This window comes from Gopherus flavomarginatus, chromosome 20, assembly GCF_025201925.1.
Source record: "Gopherus flavomarginatus isolate rGopFla2 chromosome 20, rGopFla2.mat.asm, whole genome shotgun sequence".
Lineage (NCBI taxonomy): Eukaryota > Metazoa > Chordata > Testudines > Testudinidae > Gopherus > Gopherus flavomarginatus.
In genome coordinates, this window is record NC_066636.1 from 6280345 (window position 1) to 6302456 (window position 22112).

The 22112-nt window shown below is 56.0% G+C and overlaps 1 protein-coding gene across 3 annotated transcripts in view; it reads left to right on the forward strand.

Annotated features, from left to right (window-relative positions):
• ARHGAP33 (Rho GTPase activating protein 33) overlaps positions 1-22112 on the forward strand; it is a 72969-nt gene that overhangs the window by 26031 nt on the left and 24826 nt on the right. For all 3 annotated transcript variants that reach the window (XM_050930579.1, XM_050930580.1, XM_050930577.1), the window contains 3 exons: positions 1947-2013; positions 2734-2802; positions 21568-21717. In XM_050930579.1, coding sequence (XP_050786536.1) covers positions 1947-2013; positions 2734-2802; positions 21568-21717 — 286 coding nt within the window. The remainder of the gene's footprint in view (positions 1-1946; positions 2014-2733; positions 2803-21567; positions 21718-22112) is intronic.

Here is a 22112-nt window from a genome sequence, read left to right on the forward strand (position 1 = left end):
CTTGGAAGCCTTAGGGCAGTGCTTTAACATGGTGTGTGTAGTCGCGGCATCGCCCACCTCCACGAGGGGAATCCCAGCACTGGTGCACTCTTCATTGACACTTCACAGTGCTGAAACTTGCAGCGCTCAGGGGGGTGTTTTTTCACTCCTCTGAGGGCTTGTCTACATCAGAAAGTTGCAGCGCTGGTGAGGGAGTTACAGCGCTGCAACTTTGAAGGTGTACACATCTGCAGGGCACCACCAGCGCTGCAACTCCCTGTTTGCAGCGCTGGCCGTACTCCCGTTTTGTCTCGGGTGTAGAGGATCCAGCGCTGGTGATCCAGCGCTGGTAATCCAATGTAGACACTTACCAGCGCTTTTCTTGACCTCCGTGGAAGGAGGAAGCCTCTGGTAATCAAGCTGGTCTCCTTTCCCGGTTTGCTCTCTCGTTCCCGGAGCCCAGAGCAAGCAGGTCTCCTTCCCTGCGGTTTGCTGGGTGGCTCCGGGAACGAGAGAGCAAACCGCGGCGAAGCGGGTCTCCTTTCCCGGTTTGCTCTCTCGTTCCCGGAGCCCAGAGCAAGCAGGTCTCCTTCCCTGCGGTTTGCTGGGTGGCTCCGGGAACGAGAGAGCAAACCGCGGCGAAGCGGGTCTCCTTTCCCGGTTTGCTCTCGCGTTCCCGGAGCCCCGAGCAAGCAGGTCTCCTTCCCTGCGGTTTGCTGGGTGGCTCCGGGAACGCGAGAGCAAACCGCGGCGAAGCGGGTCTCCTTTCCCGGTTTGCTCTCTCGTTCCCGGAGCCCAGAGCAAGCAGGTCTCCTTCCCTGCGGTTTGCTGGGTGGCTCCGGGAACGAGAGAGCAAACCGCGGCGAAGCGGGTCTCCTTTCCCGGTTTGCTCTCGCGTTCCCGGAGCCCCGAGCAAGCAGGTCTCCTTCCCTGCGGTTTGCTGGGTGGCTCCGGGAACGAGAGAGCAAACCGCGGCGAAGCGGGTCTCCTTTCCCGGTTTGCTCTCTCGTTCCCGGAGCCCAGAGCAAGCAGGTCTCCTTCCCTGCGGTTTGCTGGGTGGCTCCGGGAACGAGAGAGCAAACCGCGGCGAAGCGGGTCTCCTTTCCCGGTTTGCTCTCGCGTTCCCGGAGCCCCGAGCAAGCAGGTCTCCTTCCCTGCGGTTTGCTGGGTGGCTCCGGGAACGAGAGAGCAAACCGCGGCGAAGCGGGTCTCCTTTCCCGGTTTGCTCTCGCGTTCCCGGAGCCCCGAGCAAGCAGGTCTCCTTCCCTGCGGTTTGCTGGGTGGCTCCGGGAACGCGAGAGCAAACCGCGGCGAAGCGGGTCTCCTTTCCCGGTTTGCTCTCTCGTTCCCGGAACCCCCTTTGAAGCCGCCCAACAGCACTGCAGTGTGGCCACATCTAACACCACTTGCAGCGCTGGTTGCTGTAAGTGTGGCCACTCTGCAGCGCTGGCCCTATACAGCTGTACTAATACAGCTGTAACAACCAGCGCTGCAAAACTTTAGATGTAGACATGGCCTGAGTGAGAAAGTTGCAGCGCTGTAGAGTTCTGCCCATAGGCATGTCCCTTGAAATAAGGTGTATCTGCCTTTTCTCAGTGGGTCAGTTGTATAGCTGATGGTCCTTAATGGGCCATCAAGCAGGCTAGGCAATGCTGATGCCAAACTGTCTGGGGTGTCACCTAGAAGCACAGCACAAGTTTGAAATACAGACAGTGTAGAGCCAGTACTTACAACTTTAAATACAAAAATGATACCTGCATACGGATAGCGTAATCATAACCAGCACATCATACCCGTTCCATAGACACCTTACGTGACCTCCTTCGTACAAGATTTGGTAGCACTATAGGCCCTTGGTTGCAGCAATGATCTGTACAGTCACAGATCATGTCAATACAGTCACACCCCCATGTTCAGCTATTCGGGGTGGGGCAGTGGATCCTGACCCCATCTGTCTATCTCACCAGGTCGGTTTCTTCCCCAGCGAGTGTGTTGAGCTCTTCCCGGACCGTCTGGCACCAGAGCTCAAAGCAGGTGATGCCTGGGCCCCACAGCTGGGGTGCTGCTCCTCCACAATGAGGTGGCCCTGGGGACTTGGGTGGGGTAGGGAGCAGGGTGTTTGGGGGAGACAGGGGGAGGGGCACAGGAGTATGGGGGATATGGGGAAGGTGGGGTGGGCGGCAGGGACTTGGGAGGAGATGGGGTACGGGGGGTGGGGTAAGGGGTGCTGGGTTGTGGGGGTAAAGGGAGTGGGGTGTAGGGGTAGGGCGGGGGGATATGGAGGGACAGAGTGTAGAGGTGTGGTGGGGGCGCTGGGGTGTGGGAGTATGGAGGGGAAGGTGTAGGGGCAGGACAGGGAGTATGGGGGTACGGAGGGGATGTGGTGCAGGGATGCAGTAGGGGTTTGGGGTATGGAGAGTACATGGTGTAGGGGTGTAGCTGGGGTTGTGGGGTTACGGAGAGGATGGGATATAGGGATAGGGCAGGGGACACTGGGGTATCAGGGTACAGAGCACATGGGGTGCAGGGGTTGGGTGTTGGGGGCATCCTTTCCCCCTAGCTGGGGTCTCCCCTGGGACTCCGGGGTCTCTCTGGCTCCCTGGAGCACACCTTGGGCTCTGGTGCTCAGCAGGGCCAGCCCATGTCTGCTCCATGGAGAGGTGATTCAGGGTGACCCTGTGCTGGGGTGGGTGGGGAGGAAGCTCTGTCTCCACCATCCCAACCCCATTTCTTCCCCTCTGTTACCCCCAACAGACACAGATGGGATGGGCACCAGCATCCCTGGGGTCCTCACGCCTCAGGGGCCCCTCTCCCCCACGTTGGGTAAGTACAGTAGAGCTGGCACAGGAGGCCTAAACAAGGGAGGCAGGGGGAAACACTACAATATTATTCTGACCCCAGAGCTAGCTGCATCCCAGCCCTGGGCGTGCTGTCCCCATGTGGCGTTATATGCAGCTGTTCCCACTTGCCCCACCCCAGAGGTGGCGTGTCCCAGCACAGAGTGGGCCGTCCCCATGTGGTGTTATGTGTGGCTGTTCCTGTCCACCTGCCCCAGAGGTGGCTGTGTCCCAGTGCTAGGTGAACCGTCCCCATGCGGATTTATGTGCAGCTGTTCCCAACTGCTCTGCTCCAGAGGTGGCTGCATCCCAACACTGGGTGAGCTGTACCTGTGTAGTGTTGTGTGCGGCTTTTGCTGGCTGCGCCACCCAAGGTGGCTGTATCCCAGTGCCAGGAGAACGGTTCCCGTGAGGTGTTATGTGCATCTGTTTCTGGATGTGCCAACCCAGAGGTGTCTGTGTCCCAGCACTGAGTGAGCTGTCCCCATGTGGTGCTATGTGTGGCTGTTCTCACCTGCCCTGCCCCAGAGGTGGCTGTGTCCCAGTACCGAGTGAGCCATCCCCATGTGGTGTTGTGTGGCTGTTCCTGTCTGCCCTACCTGAGGTGGCACTGATTCCCCCAGTGCCAGGCGAATCATCCCCGTGCTGCGTAATGTGAGGCTGTTCCTGGCTGCCCCACCCCAGAGGTGTCTGTGTCCCAGCGCTTGGCAAGCTGTCCCTGTGTGTTATGTGCATCAGTTCCGCTGTGTCCCACCACTGGGACAGCTGTCCCTGTGTAGTATTATGTGTGGCTGTTCCCAGCTGCCCCGCCCCAGAGGTGGCTGCATCCCAGCGGCAGGTCAGCTCTCCCCTTGCAGTGTTATGCGTGGCTGTTCCCAGCTGCCCCACCTGAAACGTGGCTGTGTCCCAGGGCCAGGAGAACTGTCCCTGTAAGGCGTTGTGTGATTGTTCCCAGCTGCCCCACCCCAGAGGTGGTTCCGTCACTGCGCTGGGCGAGCCCTCCCCTTGTAGTGTTGTTTGTGGATCTTCCCAGCTGCCCTGTCCCGTAGGTGGCTGTGTCCCAGTGCCAGGCGAGCTGTCCCCGTGTGGTGTTGTATGCAGCTATCCTTGCTGCCACGCCCCAGAGGTGGCCAGACAAGCTGTCCCCGAGTGGTGGAATATGATGCTGTTCCCTGCTGGCCCATCCCAGAGATGTCTGCATACCAATGCTGGACGAGCTGTCCCCATGCGGTGGCTGTCACGGACTCACAGGTCGTGCCCATTCTTGGCCCCATACAGTCTCTGGGGGGGAACCCCCTTCAATGTGACAGCCTCTCTCAGGGGGTAAGCCCCTTTGCCTCCTGGAACCGTACCTCTCTGAGGCTTGCATGCCTGTCTCTCACCATGGGCCCCCTCAGGGAGTCCACTCTCTCTGGACCCCCAGGGCCTCCACTCCCAGAGGGAATAATGCCACCCTGCTCTCTAGACCAGAGCGACTCTCAGCCAGCATAAAACAGGAGAGTTTGAGTGTGTGAACCCAGCACAGGAAACTCTCAGGGCCCCAGGCCTGGCCTCCCTCAGCACAGAAAATCTAAGTCTCCCCCTGCATCCAGGTGGGCTCTGCCTGCTCTCTCTCTCCAATTCCAGCTGGGCATCTGATATCACCTGCCCCCAAGCCCCGCCTCTGTCCTTTGTCTTCTGTCCAGGTAAACAGGGTCCCCTGGGCCTCCTCTCCTCTCAGCCGTCCTTTGTACCCCTCTGGCTGGAACCGGCTGGTCAGCTGACCAGGGTCCTCTCCGCAGGCCATTGTCCTCCCACCGGCCAGAATCAGCTGTGGCATCTGAGCTAGGCCTCCTGGTCACCAGTCGCGGGCATATCCATTCTCCTGGTCCTTGGCTGGGGTCCCAAGTTCCATCGCTGGTCCTCTGTAACATCCAACTCCCTCTCCCATCACTTCATTAAACCAGTAACGCCCAGAGAAACTGAGTCCCACCCCTCTGCATGCAAACCATTGGGAAAAAACGTGAAAATCCCCCACTTCATCACATCTTCCCTCCGTTCAAGTCTGAACTGAGCGGGGTCACTTAGCCAGTGACCTGGGGAAGTTCACGGCGCCTGCCCCGTGATAAAGCAGTGGCTGTAACATTGGCACTCCCCGTCATATGAACCAGCTCCATGTTATAACCCTGGAGGAGCAGGCTCCATCTCAGCAGCTTGGCCTTAGCCCCTTTCATTTGGTGCAGCCATGTCAGGGGTGAATGGTCAGTGTACACTGTGAAGCGCTGCCCAAATAGATACGGCTGCAGCTCTTTGACAGCCCACACCACGGCCAGACATTCCTTCTCTATGGCTGCACAGTGCTGCTCCCGGGCAGCAGCTTCTCACTCAAGTACACTGTAAACGTGCAGACTCACCCCCACGGGGCCTCCTGCTGGTCTCAGGGAATTAGCTCTGGAGCACCCTCTGCAGGCTGGTGATCCCCCTGTCCTCTTGGCCCCCATGTCCCTCTCTGGACCCCGGTGCCCTTTTAACTGGGGTGCTTCCCCCTGGCAGTACCCCACTAATCTGGGTCTCCCCTCCCTGGGGAACCCCCAACCCACTTTGCCTCAGTTTTGGCTACTGCCCAGTCTCCATCTAGCCCCCCTTCACTGGGGCAGGCTGCAGTATTGGCCACTCATCATCAGCAAAGGGGTTTGGACCTGCTGCCTTGGCCTGTCCCTAGGCTGCCCTCTGCAACCTCCAGTACTTGTTGCACAATGCTAGGCCACAGCCTGGGGCTTTCCAGGCTGGAGCTCCCCAGCTCCTCTGCCTGTCCCCAGCCCTGCTTCACTCAGGTACCCTGTGTCCAGCTCCCTGCAGCCAGGCTCTTCTCCCTCTACAGACAGAGGGAGACTCCTTGGGCTTCTGGCTCACTGCCTCTTATAGGGAGCTGCTGGGCCTGATTGGGGCGTGGCCCAGCTGTGGCTGCTTCTCCAGTCAACCCAGCTTTCAGAGCTGCAGCTTTCCAGCCCTCCCAAGCCACTTTTTAAACCCCTCAGGGCAGGAGCGGGTAACCACCCAGCTGCATACACAATGGGGTATCTCTCCCCGTTAGTATCAGTTTGCATCAGCCCTGTGTCTGAGGCGTTGGTGAACACCAGGAAGGGTTTGTTAAAATCCGGAATTACCAGCACTGGGCTTTGGATGAGTGTCCCCTTTAGCGCACAGAGAGCCCTCTGGCACTGCTCGGTCCAGACCACCTTGTCCGGCTTTGCCTTCCTACAAAGCTCTGTCAGGGGAGCTGCAAGGGAGCTAAAGTGGGGCACGAACCTGCGGTAGTACCCTGCCATCCCAATGAAAGCCTGGACCTGCCTCTTAGTCTGGGGAGTGGGCCAGTCCTTCATTGCCTCCACTTTGGCCAGTTCCAGCTTCAGGTGGCCACTCCCCACCTTGTGGCCTAGATATAACACCTCTGCCGTCCCCACCTTGCACTTTCTAGCTTTTATGGTCAGTCCTCCATCCTGGAAGCCTCTTCACCTGGAACACATGTTCTTCCCAGGTCTGTCTAAAGACACAGATACCGTCAATATACACTAGAGCAGGATTAGGCAACCTATGGCAGCACGCAAGCTGATTTTCAGTGGCAGTCACACTGCCCAGGTCCTGGCCACTGATCCAGGGGCTCTGCATTTTAATTTAATTTTAAATGAAGCTTCTTAAACATTTTTAAAACCTTATTTACTTTACATACAACAATAGTTTAATTATATATTATAGACTTATAGAAAGAGAATTTCTAAAAACATTAAAATGTATTACTGGCATGGGAAACCTTAAATCAGAGTGAATAAATGAAGACTCAGCACACCACTTCTGAAAGGTTGCCAACCCCTGCGCTGGAGCAAAGTCCTCCACCGCCCCAGTAACTGGTCCAGCAGGCGCTAAAAGGTGACAGGTGCCCCCTTGAGGCCAAAAGGCAGGACCAGGAACTCGAAGAGCCCTATTGGGGTGGTGAAGGCAGACATCGCCCAGGCCTCTGGGTCCAAAGCCACCTGCCAGTAGCCTTTGGTGAGATCCATAGTAGTGAGGTACCGGGCACCCCACAACTTCTCTAGGGCCTCATCAGTCCTAGGCATGGGTTAGGCATCAGACACGGTGATGGCATTGAGCTTCCGATCCAGATCAACCCGTCCTTCTTGGGAACCAGCACCACAGGAGAGGCCCAGGGGCTGGCAGGTGGCTGAATCATCCCTAAAGCCAGCATGTCTCCAACCTCTCTCTCCAGGTCCTGGGCTGCTTTCCCAGTGATCCTGTGTCAAGGTAGTATCCCCACTCTGAACCTTAGCATCCAAAAGATGGGGTACCTGCATGAGCCCCTCTAAGCCTAATTACTAGCTTAGAAATGATAGAGCTGCCACTACCCAAAAATATAGTGTTTTGGGACACTTTCTGACTCCCCAGACTCTTCCCTGGGGACCCTAAGACCCAAACCCCCTTGGATCTTAACACAAGGAAAGTAAACCCTTTCCCCGACCATTGCCTCTCCCAGGCATCCCCTCCCTGGGTTATCCTGGAGAGACTATACAGATTCAAGCTCCGTGAATCTAAAACAAAGAGGAAATTCGCCTTCCCCCCTCCTCTTTTCCCCCTTACCACTCCCTGAGAGAGAGACAGATTCCTAACACAGAGAGAAATCAGGCTTTTCCTCCCCCTTTCTCTCCTTTCTCCCACCAATTCCCTGGTGAGTGCAGACCCCCTCCCCTTGAGTCTTAGACAAGGGAAAAATCAATCAGGTTCTTTAAAAGAAAAGCTTGTAATAAAAGAAAGAAAAAGTAAAAAATTATCTCTGTAATATCAAGATGAAAAAATGGTACAGGGTCTTTCAGCTTATAGAGAATAGAGAGAATCCTACCCCCAGCACAATGCAAGTTGCAGCAAACAGAAATACAATCCTTCCAGCAAAATACACATTTGCAATAAAGAAAATAATCAAAAGACTAAACCGCCTTTCTAACTAGTACTTACTAAATTTTGCAGAAGAGACTTTTTCAGAAAGATTGGAGGAACCTGGATGCATGTCTGGCCTCTCCTAGCCCCCAGAGAGAACAGCGCAAAAACCCAAAAAACACAAACAAAGGCTTCCCTCCACCAAGATTTGAAAGTATCTTGTCTCCTGATTGGTCCTCTTTTCAGATGTTCCAGGTTTACTGAGCTAGTTAACCCTTTACAGGTACAAGAGACATTACCCTTTACCATCTGTTTATGACACCCTGACTGGGGAACACCTGATGGGATGGTTGGCTCCCGTCTCCACCCAGTGAACATCCAGGTTTGTGAGCCCCAGTCAGTTGGAAACTAGCTGCTAGTAATGAATGCAGCACTCCTCTGATCTCAGCCTGCTGGGCAAGAGTTAGGTGGTATGAGAGGGGAATCGATTCCAGCAAGGGGTCAGCCCTAGCCTCAGGGAGGAGTCCCACCAGGGGATCCTCTCCCTTCTCCTCCCACTGCCCACACACAGCCAGCACCAACTTCTCCCTGTCCCAGTACAGCTTCATCATGTTGACACGGTACACCCGGTGGCTGTGTGCCCAGTTGGACAGTTCCACTACATAATTCACCTCTTTTACCTGTCTGATGACCTTGAAGAGACAGTCCCAGGCAGCTTGCAGCTGGTTCTTCCTTTCGGGGATGAGAAGCATCACCTGGTCCCTGATAGCATAGGAGCGGGCACATGCTGAATGGTTGTACCAGACCTTCTGCTTCCTCTGTGCCCTGACTAGGTTTCCCCTGGCCAAGCCCATGAGCTCCGCAAGCTTTTCCAGGAAGGTCAGTACATACTCCACCACTGATTCTCTGTCGAGGGAAGCCTTCACCTCTCACTTGTCCCTCATCAAGTCTGGGGTGCTCTCACTCTTCTCCCATACAGTAACTCAGACAGGGAAAATGCTGTGGATTCCTGGGGCACGTCCCTGTATGGAAACAGCAGGTGGGGTAAATACTTGTCCCAGTCCCGTGGGTCATGGTCCATAAATGTTTTCAGCATCATCTCTAGGGTCCCATCGAACCTCTCCACCAGCCCATTGTACTGAGGGTGATATGCTGAGGCCCAGGTGTGCCAGACCCACACTTCTCCCACAAGCAACGGAGCATACCCGATCTGAAGTCTGTAAGGACCTCCTTGGAGAAACCCACTCTGCTGACAATGGGCAGCAGTGCATCTGCCACGGTGTCTGCCTAGATAGAGGACAAGGCCACCGCCTCGGGATAGCAGGAAGCGAAATCCAACACCCCCAGAATGTATTTCTTCCCTGACCGGGTCACCCTGCTGAGGGGCCCCACGATGTCCATGGCCACCTTCTGAAAAGGCTCATCTATGATGGGCAAAGGTCTCAGAGGTGCTGTCAGGAGTTCCTAGGCGATGCTCTGGAACTGCTCCCCACCAGGCCAGTCAGGACTTTGGGGAGCCTCCTATTCCTTGGAGCAGACTGTCTCCAGGGCAAGAAGCTCACACGTCTTCACTTCCTGGGTCTCTCCTTGGAGCATTCAGCGTCTTCTGCCCCTCCGTGCACTTCCCACAGCGAGTCCACTCAGGGTCCCGCACCCCCACTTCGCAGTCAGACATGACTCTCAGCCAGCCAGTAAAACAGGTTTATTAGATGACAGGAACACGGTCTAAAACAGAGCTTGTAGGTACAGAGAACCGGACCCCTCAGCCGGGTCCATTCTGGGGCCCAGTGAGGCAGACCCCCACGTCTGCCCTCACTCCTCGTCCTCAGCTAGCCCCCAAACTGAAACCCCCTCCAGCCCCTCCTTCTCTGCTGAGTTCCTTTCCCGGGCCAGGAGGTCACTTCACCTCTTTGTTCTCCCACACCTTTAGCTATCACCTTGCGGGGGGGGGGAAGGGCCTGGCCATTAGTTGCTAGGCGACAGAGGGCCGGCCAGAAACTGAGGCACCCACACAATATTCAGGGGGAACATTAAGAACAGTCCCACTTTGTCACAGGTGCTTTACACTTATCCCGGGCCTTTCCCACCCCCTGGCAGGAGTCACAGGACCTGCAATACTGTTGGACAGCGTCAAAGACTTCAGGCCAGTAAAAGTTCTGCAGCAGCCTCTGCCTGTTGTGCCGTATGCCCTGAAAGGGGAATCAGAGAATCTCAGGGTTGGAAGGGACCTCAGGAGGTCATCTAGTCCAACCCCCTGCTCAAAGCAGGACCAATTCCCAACTAAATCATCCCAGCCAGGGCTTTGTCAAGCCTGACCTTAAAACCCTCTAAGGAATATCGTAGGCAAGTACAACAGTCTGCGGCAGTACCTCTGGGGAACCATCAACTGCCTCCTGGCTTTCCAAGGTTCAGTATGCCCCAAACCAGCGCATTCCCGGTACAGGAATCCCGTCTCCCACAAGAATCTCTCCCGGTGGTCCTCCTCTGGGATCCTGCACTGCTGTGGCCCTCAGCTTCTCTAAAGAGAGATCCTCCTGCAGCTCCATCTGAATTCGGCCACTGGGTTTGAGGGTACAGCCCTGGTTGATGGTGCCTCAGTTTTTCCTAATGTCCAACCTAAATCTCCCCCACTACAACTTGAGACCATTACTCCTTGTTCTGTCATTTGTTACCACTGAGAACAGTCCACATCCATCCTCTTTGGAACCCCCTTTCAGGCAGTTGAAAGCAGCTATCAAATCCCCCCCTCACTCTTCTCTTCTGCAGACTAAACAATCCCAGTTCCCTCAGCCTCTCCTCATAAGTCATGTGCTTCAGCCCCCTAATCATTTTTGTTGCTCTCTGCTGGACTCTTCCCAATTTTTCCACATCCTTCTTGTAGTGTGGGGCCCAAAACTGGACACAGTACTCCAGATGAGGCCTCACCAATGTTGAATAGAGGGGAATGATCACATCCCTCTATCTGCTGGCAATGCCCCTACTTATACAGCCTAAAATGCCATTAGTCTTCTTGGCAACAAGGGCACACTGTTGACTCATATCCAGCTTCTCATCCACTGGAACCCCTAGGTCCTTTTCTGCAGCACTGCTTCCTAGCCATTCGGTCCCTAGTCTATAGCAGTGCATGGGATTCTTCCATCCTAGTGCAGGACTCTGCACTTGTCCTTGTTGAACCTCATCAGGTTTCTTTTGGCCCAAACCTCTAATTTGTCTAGGTCCCTCTGTATCCTATCCCTACCCTCCAGCATATCTACCACTCCTCCCAGTTTAGTGTCCTCTGGAAACTTGCTGAGGGTGCAGCCCATGCCATCCTCCAGATCATTAATGAAGATATTGAATAAAACCGGCCCCAGAACTGACCCTTGGGGCACTCTGCTTGATACTGGCTGTCTATTAGACGTGGAGCCATTGATCACCACCCATTGAGTCTGATGATCTAGCCAGCTTTCTATCCACCTTATAGTCCATTCATCCAGCCCATACTTCTGTAACTTGATGGCAAGAATACTGTGGGAGCCCATAATAAAAGCTTTGCTAAAGTCAAGGAATAAGATGTCCACTGCTTTCCCCTCATCCACAAAGCCAGTTATCTCCTCATAGAAGGCAATTAGGTTATCCAGGCATGACGTACCCTTGGTGAATCCATGCTGACTGTTCCTGATCACTTTCCTCTCCTCTAAGTGCTTTAGAATTGATTCCTTGAGGACCTGCTCCATGATATTTCCAGGGACTGAGGTGAAGCTGACTGGCCTGTAGTTCCCTGGATCCTTCTTCCCTTTTTTAAAGATGGGCTCTACATTAGCCTTTTTCCAGTCATCCAAGACCTCCCCCGATCCCCATGAGTTTTCAAAGGTAATGGCCAATGGTTCTGCAGTCACATCCGCCAATTCCTTTAGCACCTTCGGGTGCAGCACATCCGGCCCCATGGACTTGTGCTCGTCCAGCTTTTCTAAATAGTCCTGAACCACTTCTTTCTGCACAGAGGGCTGGTCACCTCCTCCCCATGCCGTGCTGCCCAGTGCAGCAGTCTGGGAGCTGACCTTGTTTGTGAAGACAGAGGCAAAAAAAGCATTGAGTACATTAGCTTTTTCCACATCCTCTGTCACTAGGTTGGCTCCCTCATTCAGTAAGGGGCCCACACTTTCCTTGACCTTCTTGTTGCTACCATACCTGAAGAAACCCTTCTTGTTACTCTTAACATCTCTTGCTAGCTTCAACTCCAAGTGTGATTTGGCCTTCCTGATTTCACTCCTGCAACCTGAGCAATATTTTTATACTCCTCCCTGGTCATTTAGTCCAATCTTCTACTTCTTGTAAGTTTCTTTTTTGCGTTTAAGATCAGCAAGGATTTCACTGTTAAGCCAAGCTGGTCTCCTGCCATATTTACTATTCTTTCTACACATCAGGATGGTTTGTTCCTGCAACCTCAATAAGGATTCTTTAAAATACAGCTAGCTCTCCTGGGCTCCTTTCCCCCTCATGTTATTCTCCCAGGGGATCCTGCCCCATCAGTTCCCTGAGGGAGTCAAAGTCTGCTTTCCTGAAGTCCAGGGTCCGTATTCTGCTGCTCTCCTTTCTTCCTTGTGTCAGGATCCTGAACTCAACCATCTCATGGTCACTGCCTCCCAGGTTCCCATCCACTTTTGCTTCCCCTACTAATTCTTCCCAGTTTGTGAGCAGCAGGTCTAGAAGAGCTCTGCCCCAGCTGGTTCCTCCAGCACTTGCACCAGGAAATTGTCCCCTACACTTCCCAAAAACGTCATGGATTGTCTGTGCACTGCTGTATTGCTCTAGATATTGGGGTGATTGAAGTCTCCCATGAGAACCAGGGCCTGTGATCTAGTAACTTCTGTTAGTTGCTGGAAGAAAGCCTCATCCACCTCATCCCCCTGGTCTGGTGGTCTATAGCAGACTCCCACCACAACATCACCCTTGTTGCTCCCACTTCTAAACTTAATCCAGAGACTCTCAGGTTTTTCTGCAGTTTCATACTGGAGCTCTGAGCAGTCGTACTGCTCTCTAACATACAGTGCAACTCCTGCACCTTTTCTGCCCTGCCTGTCCTTCCATCCATGACAGTACTCCAGTCAGGTGAGTTATCCCACCGAGTCTCTGTTATTCCATTCACATCATAATTCCTTGACTGTGCCAGGACTTCCAGTTCCCCCTACTTGTTTCCCAGGTTTCTTGCATTTGTATATAGGCAGTTAAGATAACTCGCTGATCGTCCTGCTTTCTCAGTATGAGACAGGAGTCCTTCCCCCTTGTGCTCTCCTGCTCATGCTTCCTCCCCCTATCCCACTTCCCGACTTATCTCAGGGCTTTGGTCTTTTTCCCCCCATGAACCTAGTTTAAAGCCTTCCTCACTAGGTTAGCCAGCCTGCTGGCGAAGATGCTGTTCCCTGTCTTCGTTAGGTGGAGCCCGTCTCTACCTATCTCTCCTTCTTCTTGGAACACCATCTCATGGTCAGACATCCAAAGCCTTCTCTCCCACACCAGCTGCGTAGCCATTCGTTGACTTCCACAATTCAACGATCCCTACCCAGGCCTTTTCTTTGCACAGGGAGGATGGACAAGAACACCACTTGCGCCTCAACTCCCTTATCCTTCTTCCCAGAGCCACGTAGCCTGCAGTGATCCGCTCAAGGTCATTCTTGGCAGTATCATTGGTGCCCACGTGGAGAAGCAGGAAAGGGTAGCAATCTAAAGGCTTGATGAGTCTCGGCAGTCTCTCCGTCACATCATGAATCCTAGCTCCTGGCAAGCAGCAGACCTCTCAGTCTTCCCGATCGGGACAGCAGATAGATAACTCAGTTCCCCTGAGGAGGGAGTCCCCGACCACCACCACCTGCCTCCTTCTCTGGGAAGCGGTGGCCGTGGAACCCCCATCCCTAGGACAGTGCATCTCATGCCTTCCAATCGGTGGAGTCTCCTTCTGCTCCCTTCCCTCAGATATATCATCTAGTCCACTCCTCGCATTAGTACCTGTGGAAAGAACATGAAAACGGTTGCTCACCTGTATCTGCGTTGCTGGTACATGGACGCTCCTCTTTCTTCTTCTGGAGGTCACATGCTGCCAGATTTCTTCACCATCCTTCTGTCCCTGCTGTGCAGCCTGCTCTGATTCTTCAGAGTGTTGTGCCTGTAGAAGCATATCCTGACGTCTGTCCAGGAGATCTTCATTTTCTCTTATGCAATGCAGGGTCAATACTTGTTTCTCCAGACTTGAAGCTTCTCTTCCAGTATGGAGACCAGCTTGCACTTTGTACAGACAAAGTCGCTTCTGTCCTGTGGAAGAAAGACAAACATGGCACAAGCTGTGCAGGTCACAACAGCTGATCACTCACCATCCATAGCTCCTTCCTTCTAAGAGCTTCCTCAGCTACTGCAGCAACTACTCAGAGGAGCCTGCAAGTTGAATGCCTCAGTGGGCTCTCCCCAGGCGAACTCCCAGTCAAACTCCCTCTGTTAGCCTCTCTGCTGTTCGCTGCTCAGCTGGTTCACAGCTGACTGCCTTTTAGGTGATCACGCACCCCAGCCTCTTTGGGTCCCTCCTTACCTCCCATCTGCTGTCCACAAACTGCGCCCGCACTGCGCAGATCTTTGGGCTTCCAGTCCACTAACCACACCTTAAGGTCTGGAGAGCAGATGTCATACAGCTGCTCCAACCCCACCAGGTTATACACAGCCCCTGCGATAGTGGCCCCTGCGCCCTTCCCCCACTTGCGGAGATATTCCCACAGCAGGTTGGTAACCTCCTTGTAAGTGACACCTGAGATCTTGCCTGCACCCTGGAATCGTTTCCTATACGCCTTGGGGCTCAGTTCAAACTTCAGCAGCAAAGCCTGTTTGAACAGGTCATAGTCCCCTATCCCAATACCATCCATTTGGCTGAATGCCTCTGTGGCCTTGGGACCCAGCAGGGCAGGTAGACAGCAGAGCCTGTCTGTGGGATCAATCTGGTGTAGATCCCAACCCTTCTCAAAGGCTGTGAGGTAGGCATCAATATCCCCCGCCTCCTTAAACTGAAGTAGCAGTTTGGTATCTAGATTCCCCACAAAACTGGTGTCTCGGGGCCGTTTCCCACTTACCCCCCGCCCCTCGGAAGGCCCTCTTGGCCTGTGTCACGGAGTGTGGGAGGAGACAAGGCCCTGCATCCCCAGCTTCCTGCGACTCACCATGATTCTCAGCCAGCCAGTAAAACAGAAAGTTTATTTAGATGACAGGAACACCGTCCAAAACAGGCCTTGCAGGTAAAGAACAAAGGACCTCCTCCGTCAGGTCCATCTTGGGGGGCCAGGGGAGGCCAGGAGCTCTGACTGGCCTCCCCTCCATTTTCCCAACCAGCTCCAAACTGAAACTCTCCAGCCCCTCCTCTCCCTTTGTCTCTTTCCCAGGCCAGGAGGCCCCCTGATTTCTTTGTTCTCCAACACCTTCAGTTGGCACCTTAGCCTGGCCCCCTCCCTTGCAATCAGTTGCCACGAGACAGGGTGTCGGCCATTCTCTGTGCAGACCCTTGCATATCCCTGCCCTCTGTGCTCTGCAACAATCGCACGCCCTTAGATACTTAAGAAATGCATAAGGGAAACTGAGGCACCCACACAGTATTTAGAGAAAACACTAAGAACATTCCCACTTCGTCACAGCCCGCCTCTCCTCCAACTCCTGCTGCTCCTCCATCTCCAGCTCCTTCACTTTTAGCTCCAGCTCCAGGGAGTTGGGTCTGATAGACTCCCAGCAGCTACATGGACTGCCCCCATGGCTACTCCCCAGCTGCCCCTGCTGAGCTCTGGAGCCTATTCCTCAGACTGATCATTCTCTACAAGCTGAGCTATCAGCTGCTCCTTAGTGAGTCTCCCCACACTCAGCCTTCTGTCCCTGCACAGACATGCCAGGTCCCTCTTATGGAGCTGGTTATAGGCCATTTCCATGCTGGTTCCTTCAGTTTCCTCGTTTTATCGCTGGCAGCCACTCACTGCAAAGTGACTGTGCTCACAGCCAGCTGTCTACAGGGTGCATCCACAAACCATCCTCTGCTACTACATTGTTACAGACTCACAGGTTGTGCCCCACTCTTGGCCACGTAGGGTCCCTGGGGGGAACCCCCTTCAGTGTGACAGCCCTTCCTGGGGGTCCACTCTCTCTCAGGGGTTAAGCCTCTCAACCTCCTGGAACTGCACCTCTCTGAGCCTTAGCACATCTGTCTTGCACCAGGGGCCCCCTCAGGGTGTCCACTCACTCTGGACACCTGGGGCCTCCACTCCCAGAGGGAATAATGCCACCCTGATCTCTGGACCGGAGCGACTCTCAGCCAGCGTAAAACAGGAGGGTTTATTGAGCGTGTGAACCCAGCACAGGAAACTCTCAGGCCTGGCCTCCCTCAGCACAGCATATCTAAATCTCCCCTGCATCCCGGTGGGCTCTGCCTGTTCTCTTCTCCAAGCCCAGAGACCCTGGACTTTCCAGCTGGGCATCTGAGAGCACCTTCCTTAGACCTACCTCTGTCCAGGTAAACAGGGTCGCTTGGACCTCCTCTCCTCTCAGCCGTCCTTTGTACCCCCTCTGGCTGGAACCGGCTGGTCAGCTGACCAGGATCCTCTCTCTGCAGGCCATTGTCCTCCCACTGGCCAGAACCAGCTGTGGCATCTGAGCTAGGACTCCTGGTCACCAGTCGCTGGCATATCCATTCTCCAGGCCATTGGCCGGTGTCCCTAGTTCCCTCACTGGTCCTGTGTAACAACAAACCCTCTCCCATAACCTTGTTAAACCAGGAACACCCGGGGTAACTGAGTCCCAAATCCTTTGCATGCAAACCATTGAAAAAACCATGAAAATCCCTCACTTTGTCACAGTGGTTTGTATGCCTGTTCCCAGCTGCTCCACCTCAGAGGTGGCTGTGATCCACCCCCAGGCGAGCTGTCCCCTTGTAATGTTATATGCGTCTCTTCCCAGCTGCCCTGCCCTAGCGGTGGCTGCGTCCCAGCGCCAGGCAAGTTGTCCCAGTGTGGCTGCCCCACTCCAGAGGTGGCTGTGTCCCAGCAATGAGCAATATGTCCCCATACAGTGCTATCTGTGGCTATAACCCAGCTGCCCCACCCCAAAGATGGCTTCATCCCAGCGCTGGACGAGCTGTCCCCATGTGGCATGATATGCGGCTGTTCCCACCTGCCCTGCCCCAGAGGTGGCTGTATCTCAGTACCAAGTGAGCTGTCCCCATGTGGTATTATGTGTGTCTGCTTCTGTCCGCCGTACCCCATAGATGGCTGTGTCCCAGCGCCAGGCGAACCATCCCCGTGTGGTGTTACGTGTGGCTGTTCATGGCTGTGCCACCCCAGAGGTGGCTGTGTACTGGAGCCAGGCGAGCTCTCCCAGTGTGGTTTTATGTGCATCTCTTCCTGGCTGCCCCGCCCCAGACATGGCTGTGTCGCAGTGCCGCGCGAGCTCTTTCCCTGCAGTGTTATGTGCGGCTGTTCCCAGCTTTCCTGCCCCAGAGGTAGCTGTGTCCCGGCACCACGCAAGCTGTCTCCTTGTGGTGTTATGTGCAGCTGTTCCCGGCTCTCCTGCCCCAGAGTTGGCTGTGTCCCAACACCAGGCGAACTGTCACCATGAGCAGTTACCATCTTCTCTGCCTCAGAGGTGGCTGCATCCAAACTCCAGGAGAGCTGTCTCCCTGTGAAGTTACGTGCAACTGTTTCCCCCTTCCCCACCCTAGAGATGGCCGTGCTCCAGCACCGAGTGAGCCATCCCCATGTGGAGTTGTGTGTGGCTGTTCCTCTCCACCCTACTGCAGAAGTGGCTGCGACCCAGTGCCAGGTGAACCCTCCCTGTGCTGGTTTGTGTCGCTGTTCCCAGCTGCCCCACTCCAGAAGTGGCTCCATCCCAGCAGCGAGCAGTATGTCCCCATGCGGTGTTATATGCGGCTGTTCCCACCTGCCCTGCCCCAGAGGTGGCTGTATCTCAGTACCAAGTGAGCTGTCCCTATGTGGTGTTATGTGCAGCTGTTCCTGGCTGTCCAACCCCAAAGGTGTCTGGGTCCCAGGGCCAGGCGAGCTGTCCCTGTGAGGCATTATGTGCTCCCGTTCCCATCTGCCCCAATCCAGAGGTGGCTGTGTCCCATCACCAGGCGAGCAGTACCAATTTGGTGTTATGTGGGGTTGTCCCCAGTTGCTCCACTCCAGAGGTGCCTGTGTCCAAGCACCAGGCAAGCTGTTCCCCTGTGCTGTTATGTGTGGCAGTTCCCGGCTGCCCTGCCGCAGAGGTGACTGTGACCCGGCGTGGTGCAAGCTGTCCCCATGTGGTGTTATTTGCGGCTGTTTTCCCGGCTCTCCTGCCCCAGAGGTGGCTGCATCCCAGCGCCAGGCGAACTGTCACTGTGCAGTGTTATATGTGGCTGTTCCCGGCTGCCCCAATCCAGAGTTGGCTGTGTCCCAGCAATGAGCAATATGTCCTTGTGCAGTGTTATCTGCGACTATAACCTGGCTGCCCTGCTGCAGAGGTGGTTTCATCCCAGCGCCGGGCGAGCTGTCACTGTGCAGTGTTATATGTGGCTGTTCCCGGCTGCCCCACTCCAGAGGTGGCTGTATCTCAGTACCAAGTGATCCATCTGTGATGCAGGAGGGAGCGGGGTGGATAGACCTGGGAATGTAGTTTAGTTTTACTGGGACTGTCTGCATGGGGAATGGAGAGCAGGGGATGACTTTAGGTGAGGCTGGGGGGGGTGGGTGAGTCGACACCTTTGCCCGGGAAACTGGATAAAGGAAGAGGGGGAGAGAAGGAGGGGCTTTTAGTTTCAGTTTTGGGCTGGCTGGGAAGAGGCAGGGAACCCCAAGTCTGGGGTCTAAGAGCCTTGCCCCCCAGAGGAACCGGGCTGGGGGGGTCCTGGTTGTACCTACAAGCCCTGCTTGGGACTGTGTTCCTGTTGTCTAATAAACCTTCTGTTTTCCTGGCTGGCTCAGAGTCACGGTGAATCGTAGGAAGTGTGGGGTGCAGGGCCCTGACTCCCCCACACTCTGTGACACTGTCCCCATGTGGTGTTATGTGTGTCTGTTTCTGTTCACCCTACCCCAGAGGTGGCTGCATCTCAGCACCAGGTGAACTGTCCCCATCAGAAGTTACGTGCAGCTTTTTCCAGCTGCCCTGCCCCAGAGGTGACTGCATCCCAGCACTGAGCGAGCAGTCCCTGTGCGCTGTTATGTGTGACTGTCCCCAGCTGTTCCACCCCAGAGGTGGCTGCATCCTGGCATCGTGCGAGCTGCCCCTGTGCAGTATGTGCAACTGTTCCCGGCTGCTCCACCGCATAGGTGGCTGTGTCCGAGCGTTGGGCGAGTTGTGCCAGTGTGGTGTTATGTGCAGCTGTTCCTGGCTGCCCTGCCACAGAGTTGGCTGTATCTCAGTACCGAGTGAGCCATCCCCATGTGCTGTTAGGTGTGGCCGTTCCTCTGCACCGCACCCCAGAGTGGTGGCTGTGTCCCAGCGCCAGGTGAACCGTCCCTAGGAGGGATTATGTGCGGCTGTTCCCAGCTGCCCTGACTCAGAGGTGTGTGCGTCCCAGCGCTGGGCAAGTTGTCCTCAGGCGGTGTTATGTGCATCTGTTCCCGGCTGCCCCGTCCCAGAGGTGGCTGTATCCTGGAGCTGGGCAAGCTCTCCCCGTGTGGTTTTATGTGCAACTCTTCCCAGCTGTCCCAGCCCAGACGCTGCTGTGTCCTGGCACCACGCAAGCTGCAACGTTATGTGCAGTTGTTCCCCCCCGCCCCGTCCTAGAGGTGGCTGTGCTCCAGCACTGAGTGAGCCGTCCCCATGTGGAGTTGTGTGTGGCTGTTCTGTCCACACTGCTGCTGAAGTGGCTGTGACCCAGTGCCAGGCGAACCGACCCCATGAGTCATTATGTGCTACTGTTCCCAGCTGTCCCACCCCATAGGTGGCTGTTTTCCAGCACCAGGCGAGCTGTCCCCGTGTGGTGGCACGTGCTCCTGTTCCTATCTACCCCGACCCAGAGGTGGCTGCATCCCAGCCCCGGGCGAGCTGTACCTGGGCAGTGTTGTGTGGCTGTTTCTCTCCGCCCTACCCCAGAGGTGGCTGCGTCCCCATGAGGAGTTGTGTGTGGCTGTTCCTGGCTCTCCCGCCCCAGCGGTGGCTGCAGTGCCGTAGCCAGGTGGAGGGAACAGGGGGAGCTTTGTTAGTCAATAAGGGGCCACAGAACTCTTTGCTGCTTTTACAAAAAAAAGGGGGGGCAGCCGCTGAGGCACTTTTACTGACGGGGCGATGCTTTTACTCCCCCGGCAGCGCTCCGGGTCTTTGGTGGCACCTTGGCAGCGGGACCTTCACTCGCTCCACGGGTCTTCAGCGGCATTTCGGTGGCGGGTCCTTCAGTGCCACCGAAGACACCTGGAGCGAGTGAGGGCCCAGCACCGAAGTGCCGCCGAAGACCCTGAGCGCCGCCGGGTGAGTAAAAATTAAAAAGGCACCAAGAAATTGACAAGGCGCCACTTGTGTTCAGTGGGGGAGCGGCCGCTGCCCCACTCCCCACCAGCTACGTCCCAGCGCCGGGCGAGTTGTCCTACTGTGATGTAGTATGTGGCTGTACCCAGCTGGCCTGCCCCAGAGGTGGCTGCGTCCCAGCAATGAGCAGTATGTCCCTGCACAGTGGTATCTGCGGCTATAACCCCTGAGGTGGCTTCGTCCCACGGCTGGGTGAGCTGTCCCTATGCGTCATTATATGCAGTTGTTCCCACCTTCCCCGCCCCAGAGATGCCTGTATCTCAGTATGGAGTGAGCTGTCCCCATGTGGTGTTATGTGTGGCTGTTCCTGTCTGCCCTACCCCAGAGGTGGCTGTGTCCCAGTGCCGGGCGAGCTGTCCCCATGCAGTGTTATGTGTGGCTGTTCCTGTCCGCCCTACCCCAGAGATGGCTGTGTCCCAGTGCCGGGCGAGCTGTCCTCATGCGGTGTTACGTGCAGCTGTTCCTGTCCGCCCTACCCCAGAGGTGGCTGCATCCCAGCGCCAGGTGTACCATCCCCATGAGGAGTTCTGTGTGGCTGTTCCTGGCCTCCCGCCCCAGAGGTGGCTGTGTCCCAGTGCCGGGCGAGCTGTCCCCATGCGGTGTTATGTGTGGCTGTTCCTGTCCGCCCTACCCCAGAGATGGCTGTGTCCCAGTGCCGGGCGAGCTGTCCTCATGCGGTGTTATGTGTGGCTGTTCCTGTCCGCCCTACCCCAGAGGTGGCTGTGTCCCAGTGCCGGGCGAGCTGTCCCCATGCAGTGTTACGTGCGGCTGTTCCTGTCCGCCCTACCCCAGAGGTGGCTGTGTCCCAGTGCCGGGCGACCTGTCCCCATGCAGTGTTACGTGTGGCTGTTCCTGTCCGCCCTACCCCAGAGGTGGCTGTGTCCCAGTGCCGGGCGAGCTGTCCCCATGCAGTGTTATGTGCGGCTGTTCCTGTCCGCCCTACCCCAGAGGTGGCTGTGTCCCAGTGCCGGGCGAGCTGTCCCCATGCAGTGTTACGTGCGGCTGTTCCTGTCCGCCCTACCCCAGAGGTGGCTGTGTCCCAGTGCCGGGCGACCTGTCCCCATGCAGTGTTACGTGCGGCTGTTCCTGTCCGCCCTATCCCAGAGGTGGCTGTGTCCCAGTGCCGGGCGAGCTGTCCCCATGCAGTGTTATGTGCGGCTGTTCCTGTCCGCCCTACCCCAGAGGTGGCTGTGTCCCAGTGCCGGGCGAGCTGTCCCCATGCAGTGTTACGTGCGGCTGTTCCTGTCCGCCCTACCCCAGAGGTGGCTGTGTCCCAGTGCCGGGCGAGCTGTCCCCATGCGGTGTTATGTGCGGCTGTTCCTGGTTCGTGACAGTCTCTGTCCCACAGTGTGTAAGAAGCATGGGAAGATCCTTGGTTTTCTTCGCACCTTCATGAAGTCACGGCCCAGCAAGCAGCGACTGAAGCAGCGCGGGATCCTGCGTGAGCGTGTCTTCGGCTGCGACCTGGGGGAGCATCTTCTGAACTCGGGGCACGATGGTGGGACCCCTGGCCTATAGGGCATTGTCTCTCATCCCCCTGGTCGCGCCCCTCCCCCTGGGCTTGAGCTTTGAGGCACTGCCTCCAATCCCCCCGGCCATGCCCTGTCTCCCAACCTGGCACTATGGGGCACTGCCTCCAATCCCCCCGGCCACGCCCTGTCTCCCAACCTGACACTATGGGGCACTGCCTCCCATCCCCCCAGCTGTGCCCCAGCCTCCAGCCTGGCACTATGGGGCACTGCCTCCAATCCCCCCGGCCATGCCCTGTCTCCCAACCTGACACTATGGGACACTGCCTCCCGTCCCCCCAGCTGTGCCCCATCCTCCAGCCTGGCGCTATGGGGCACTGCCTCCCATCCCCCCAGCTGTGCCCCATCCTCCAGCCTGGCACTA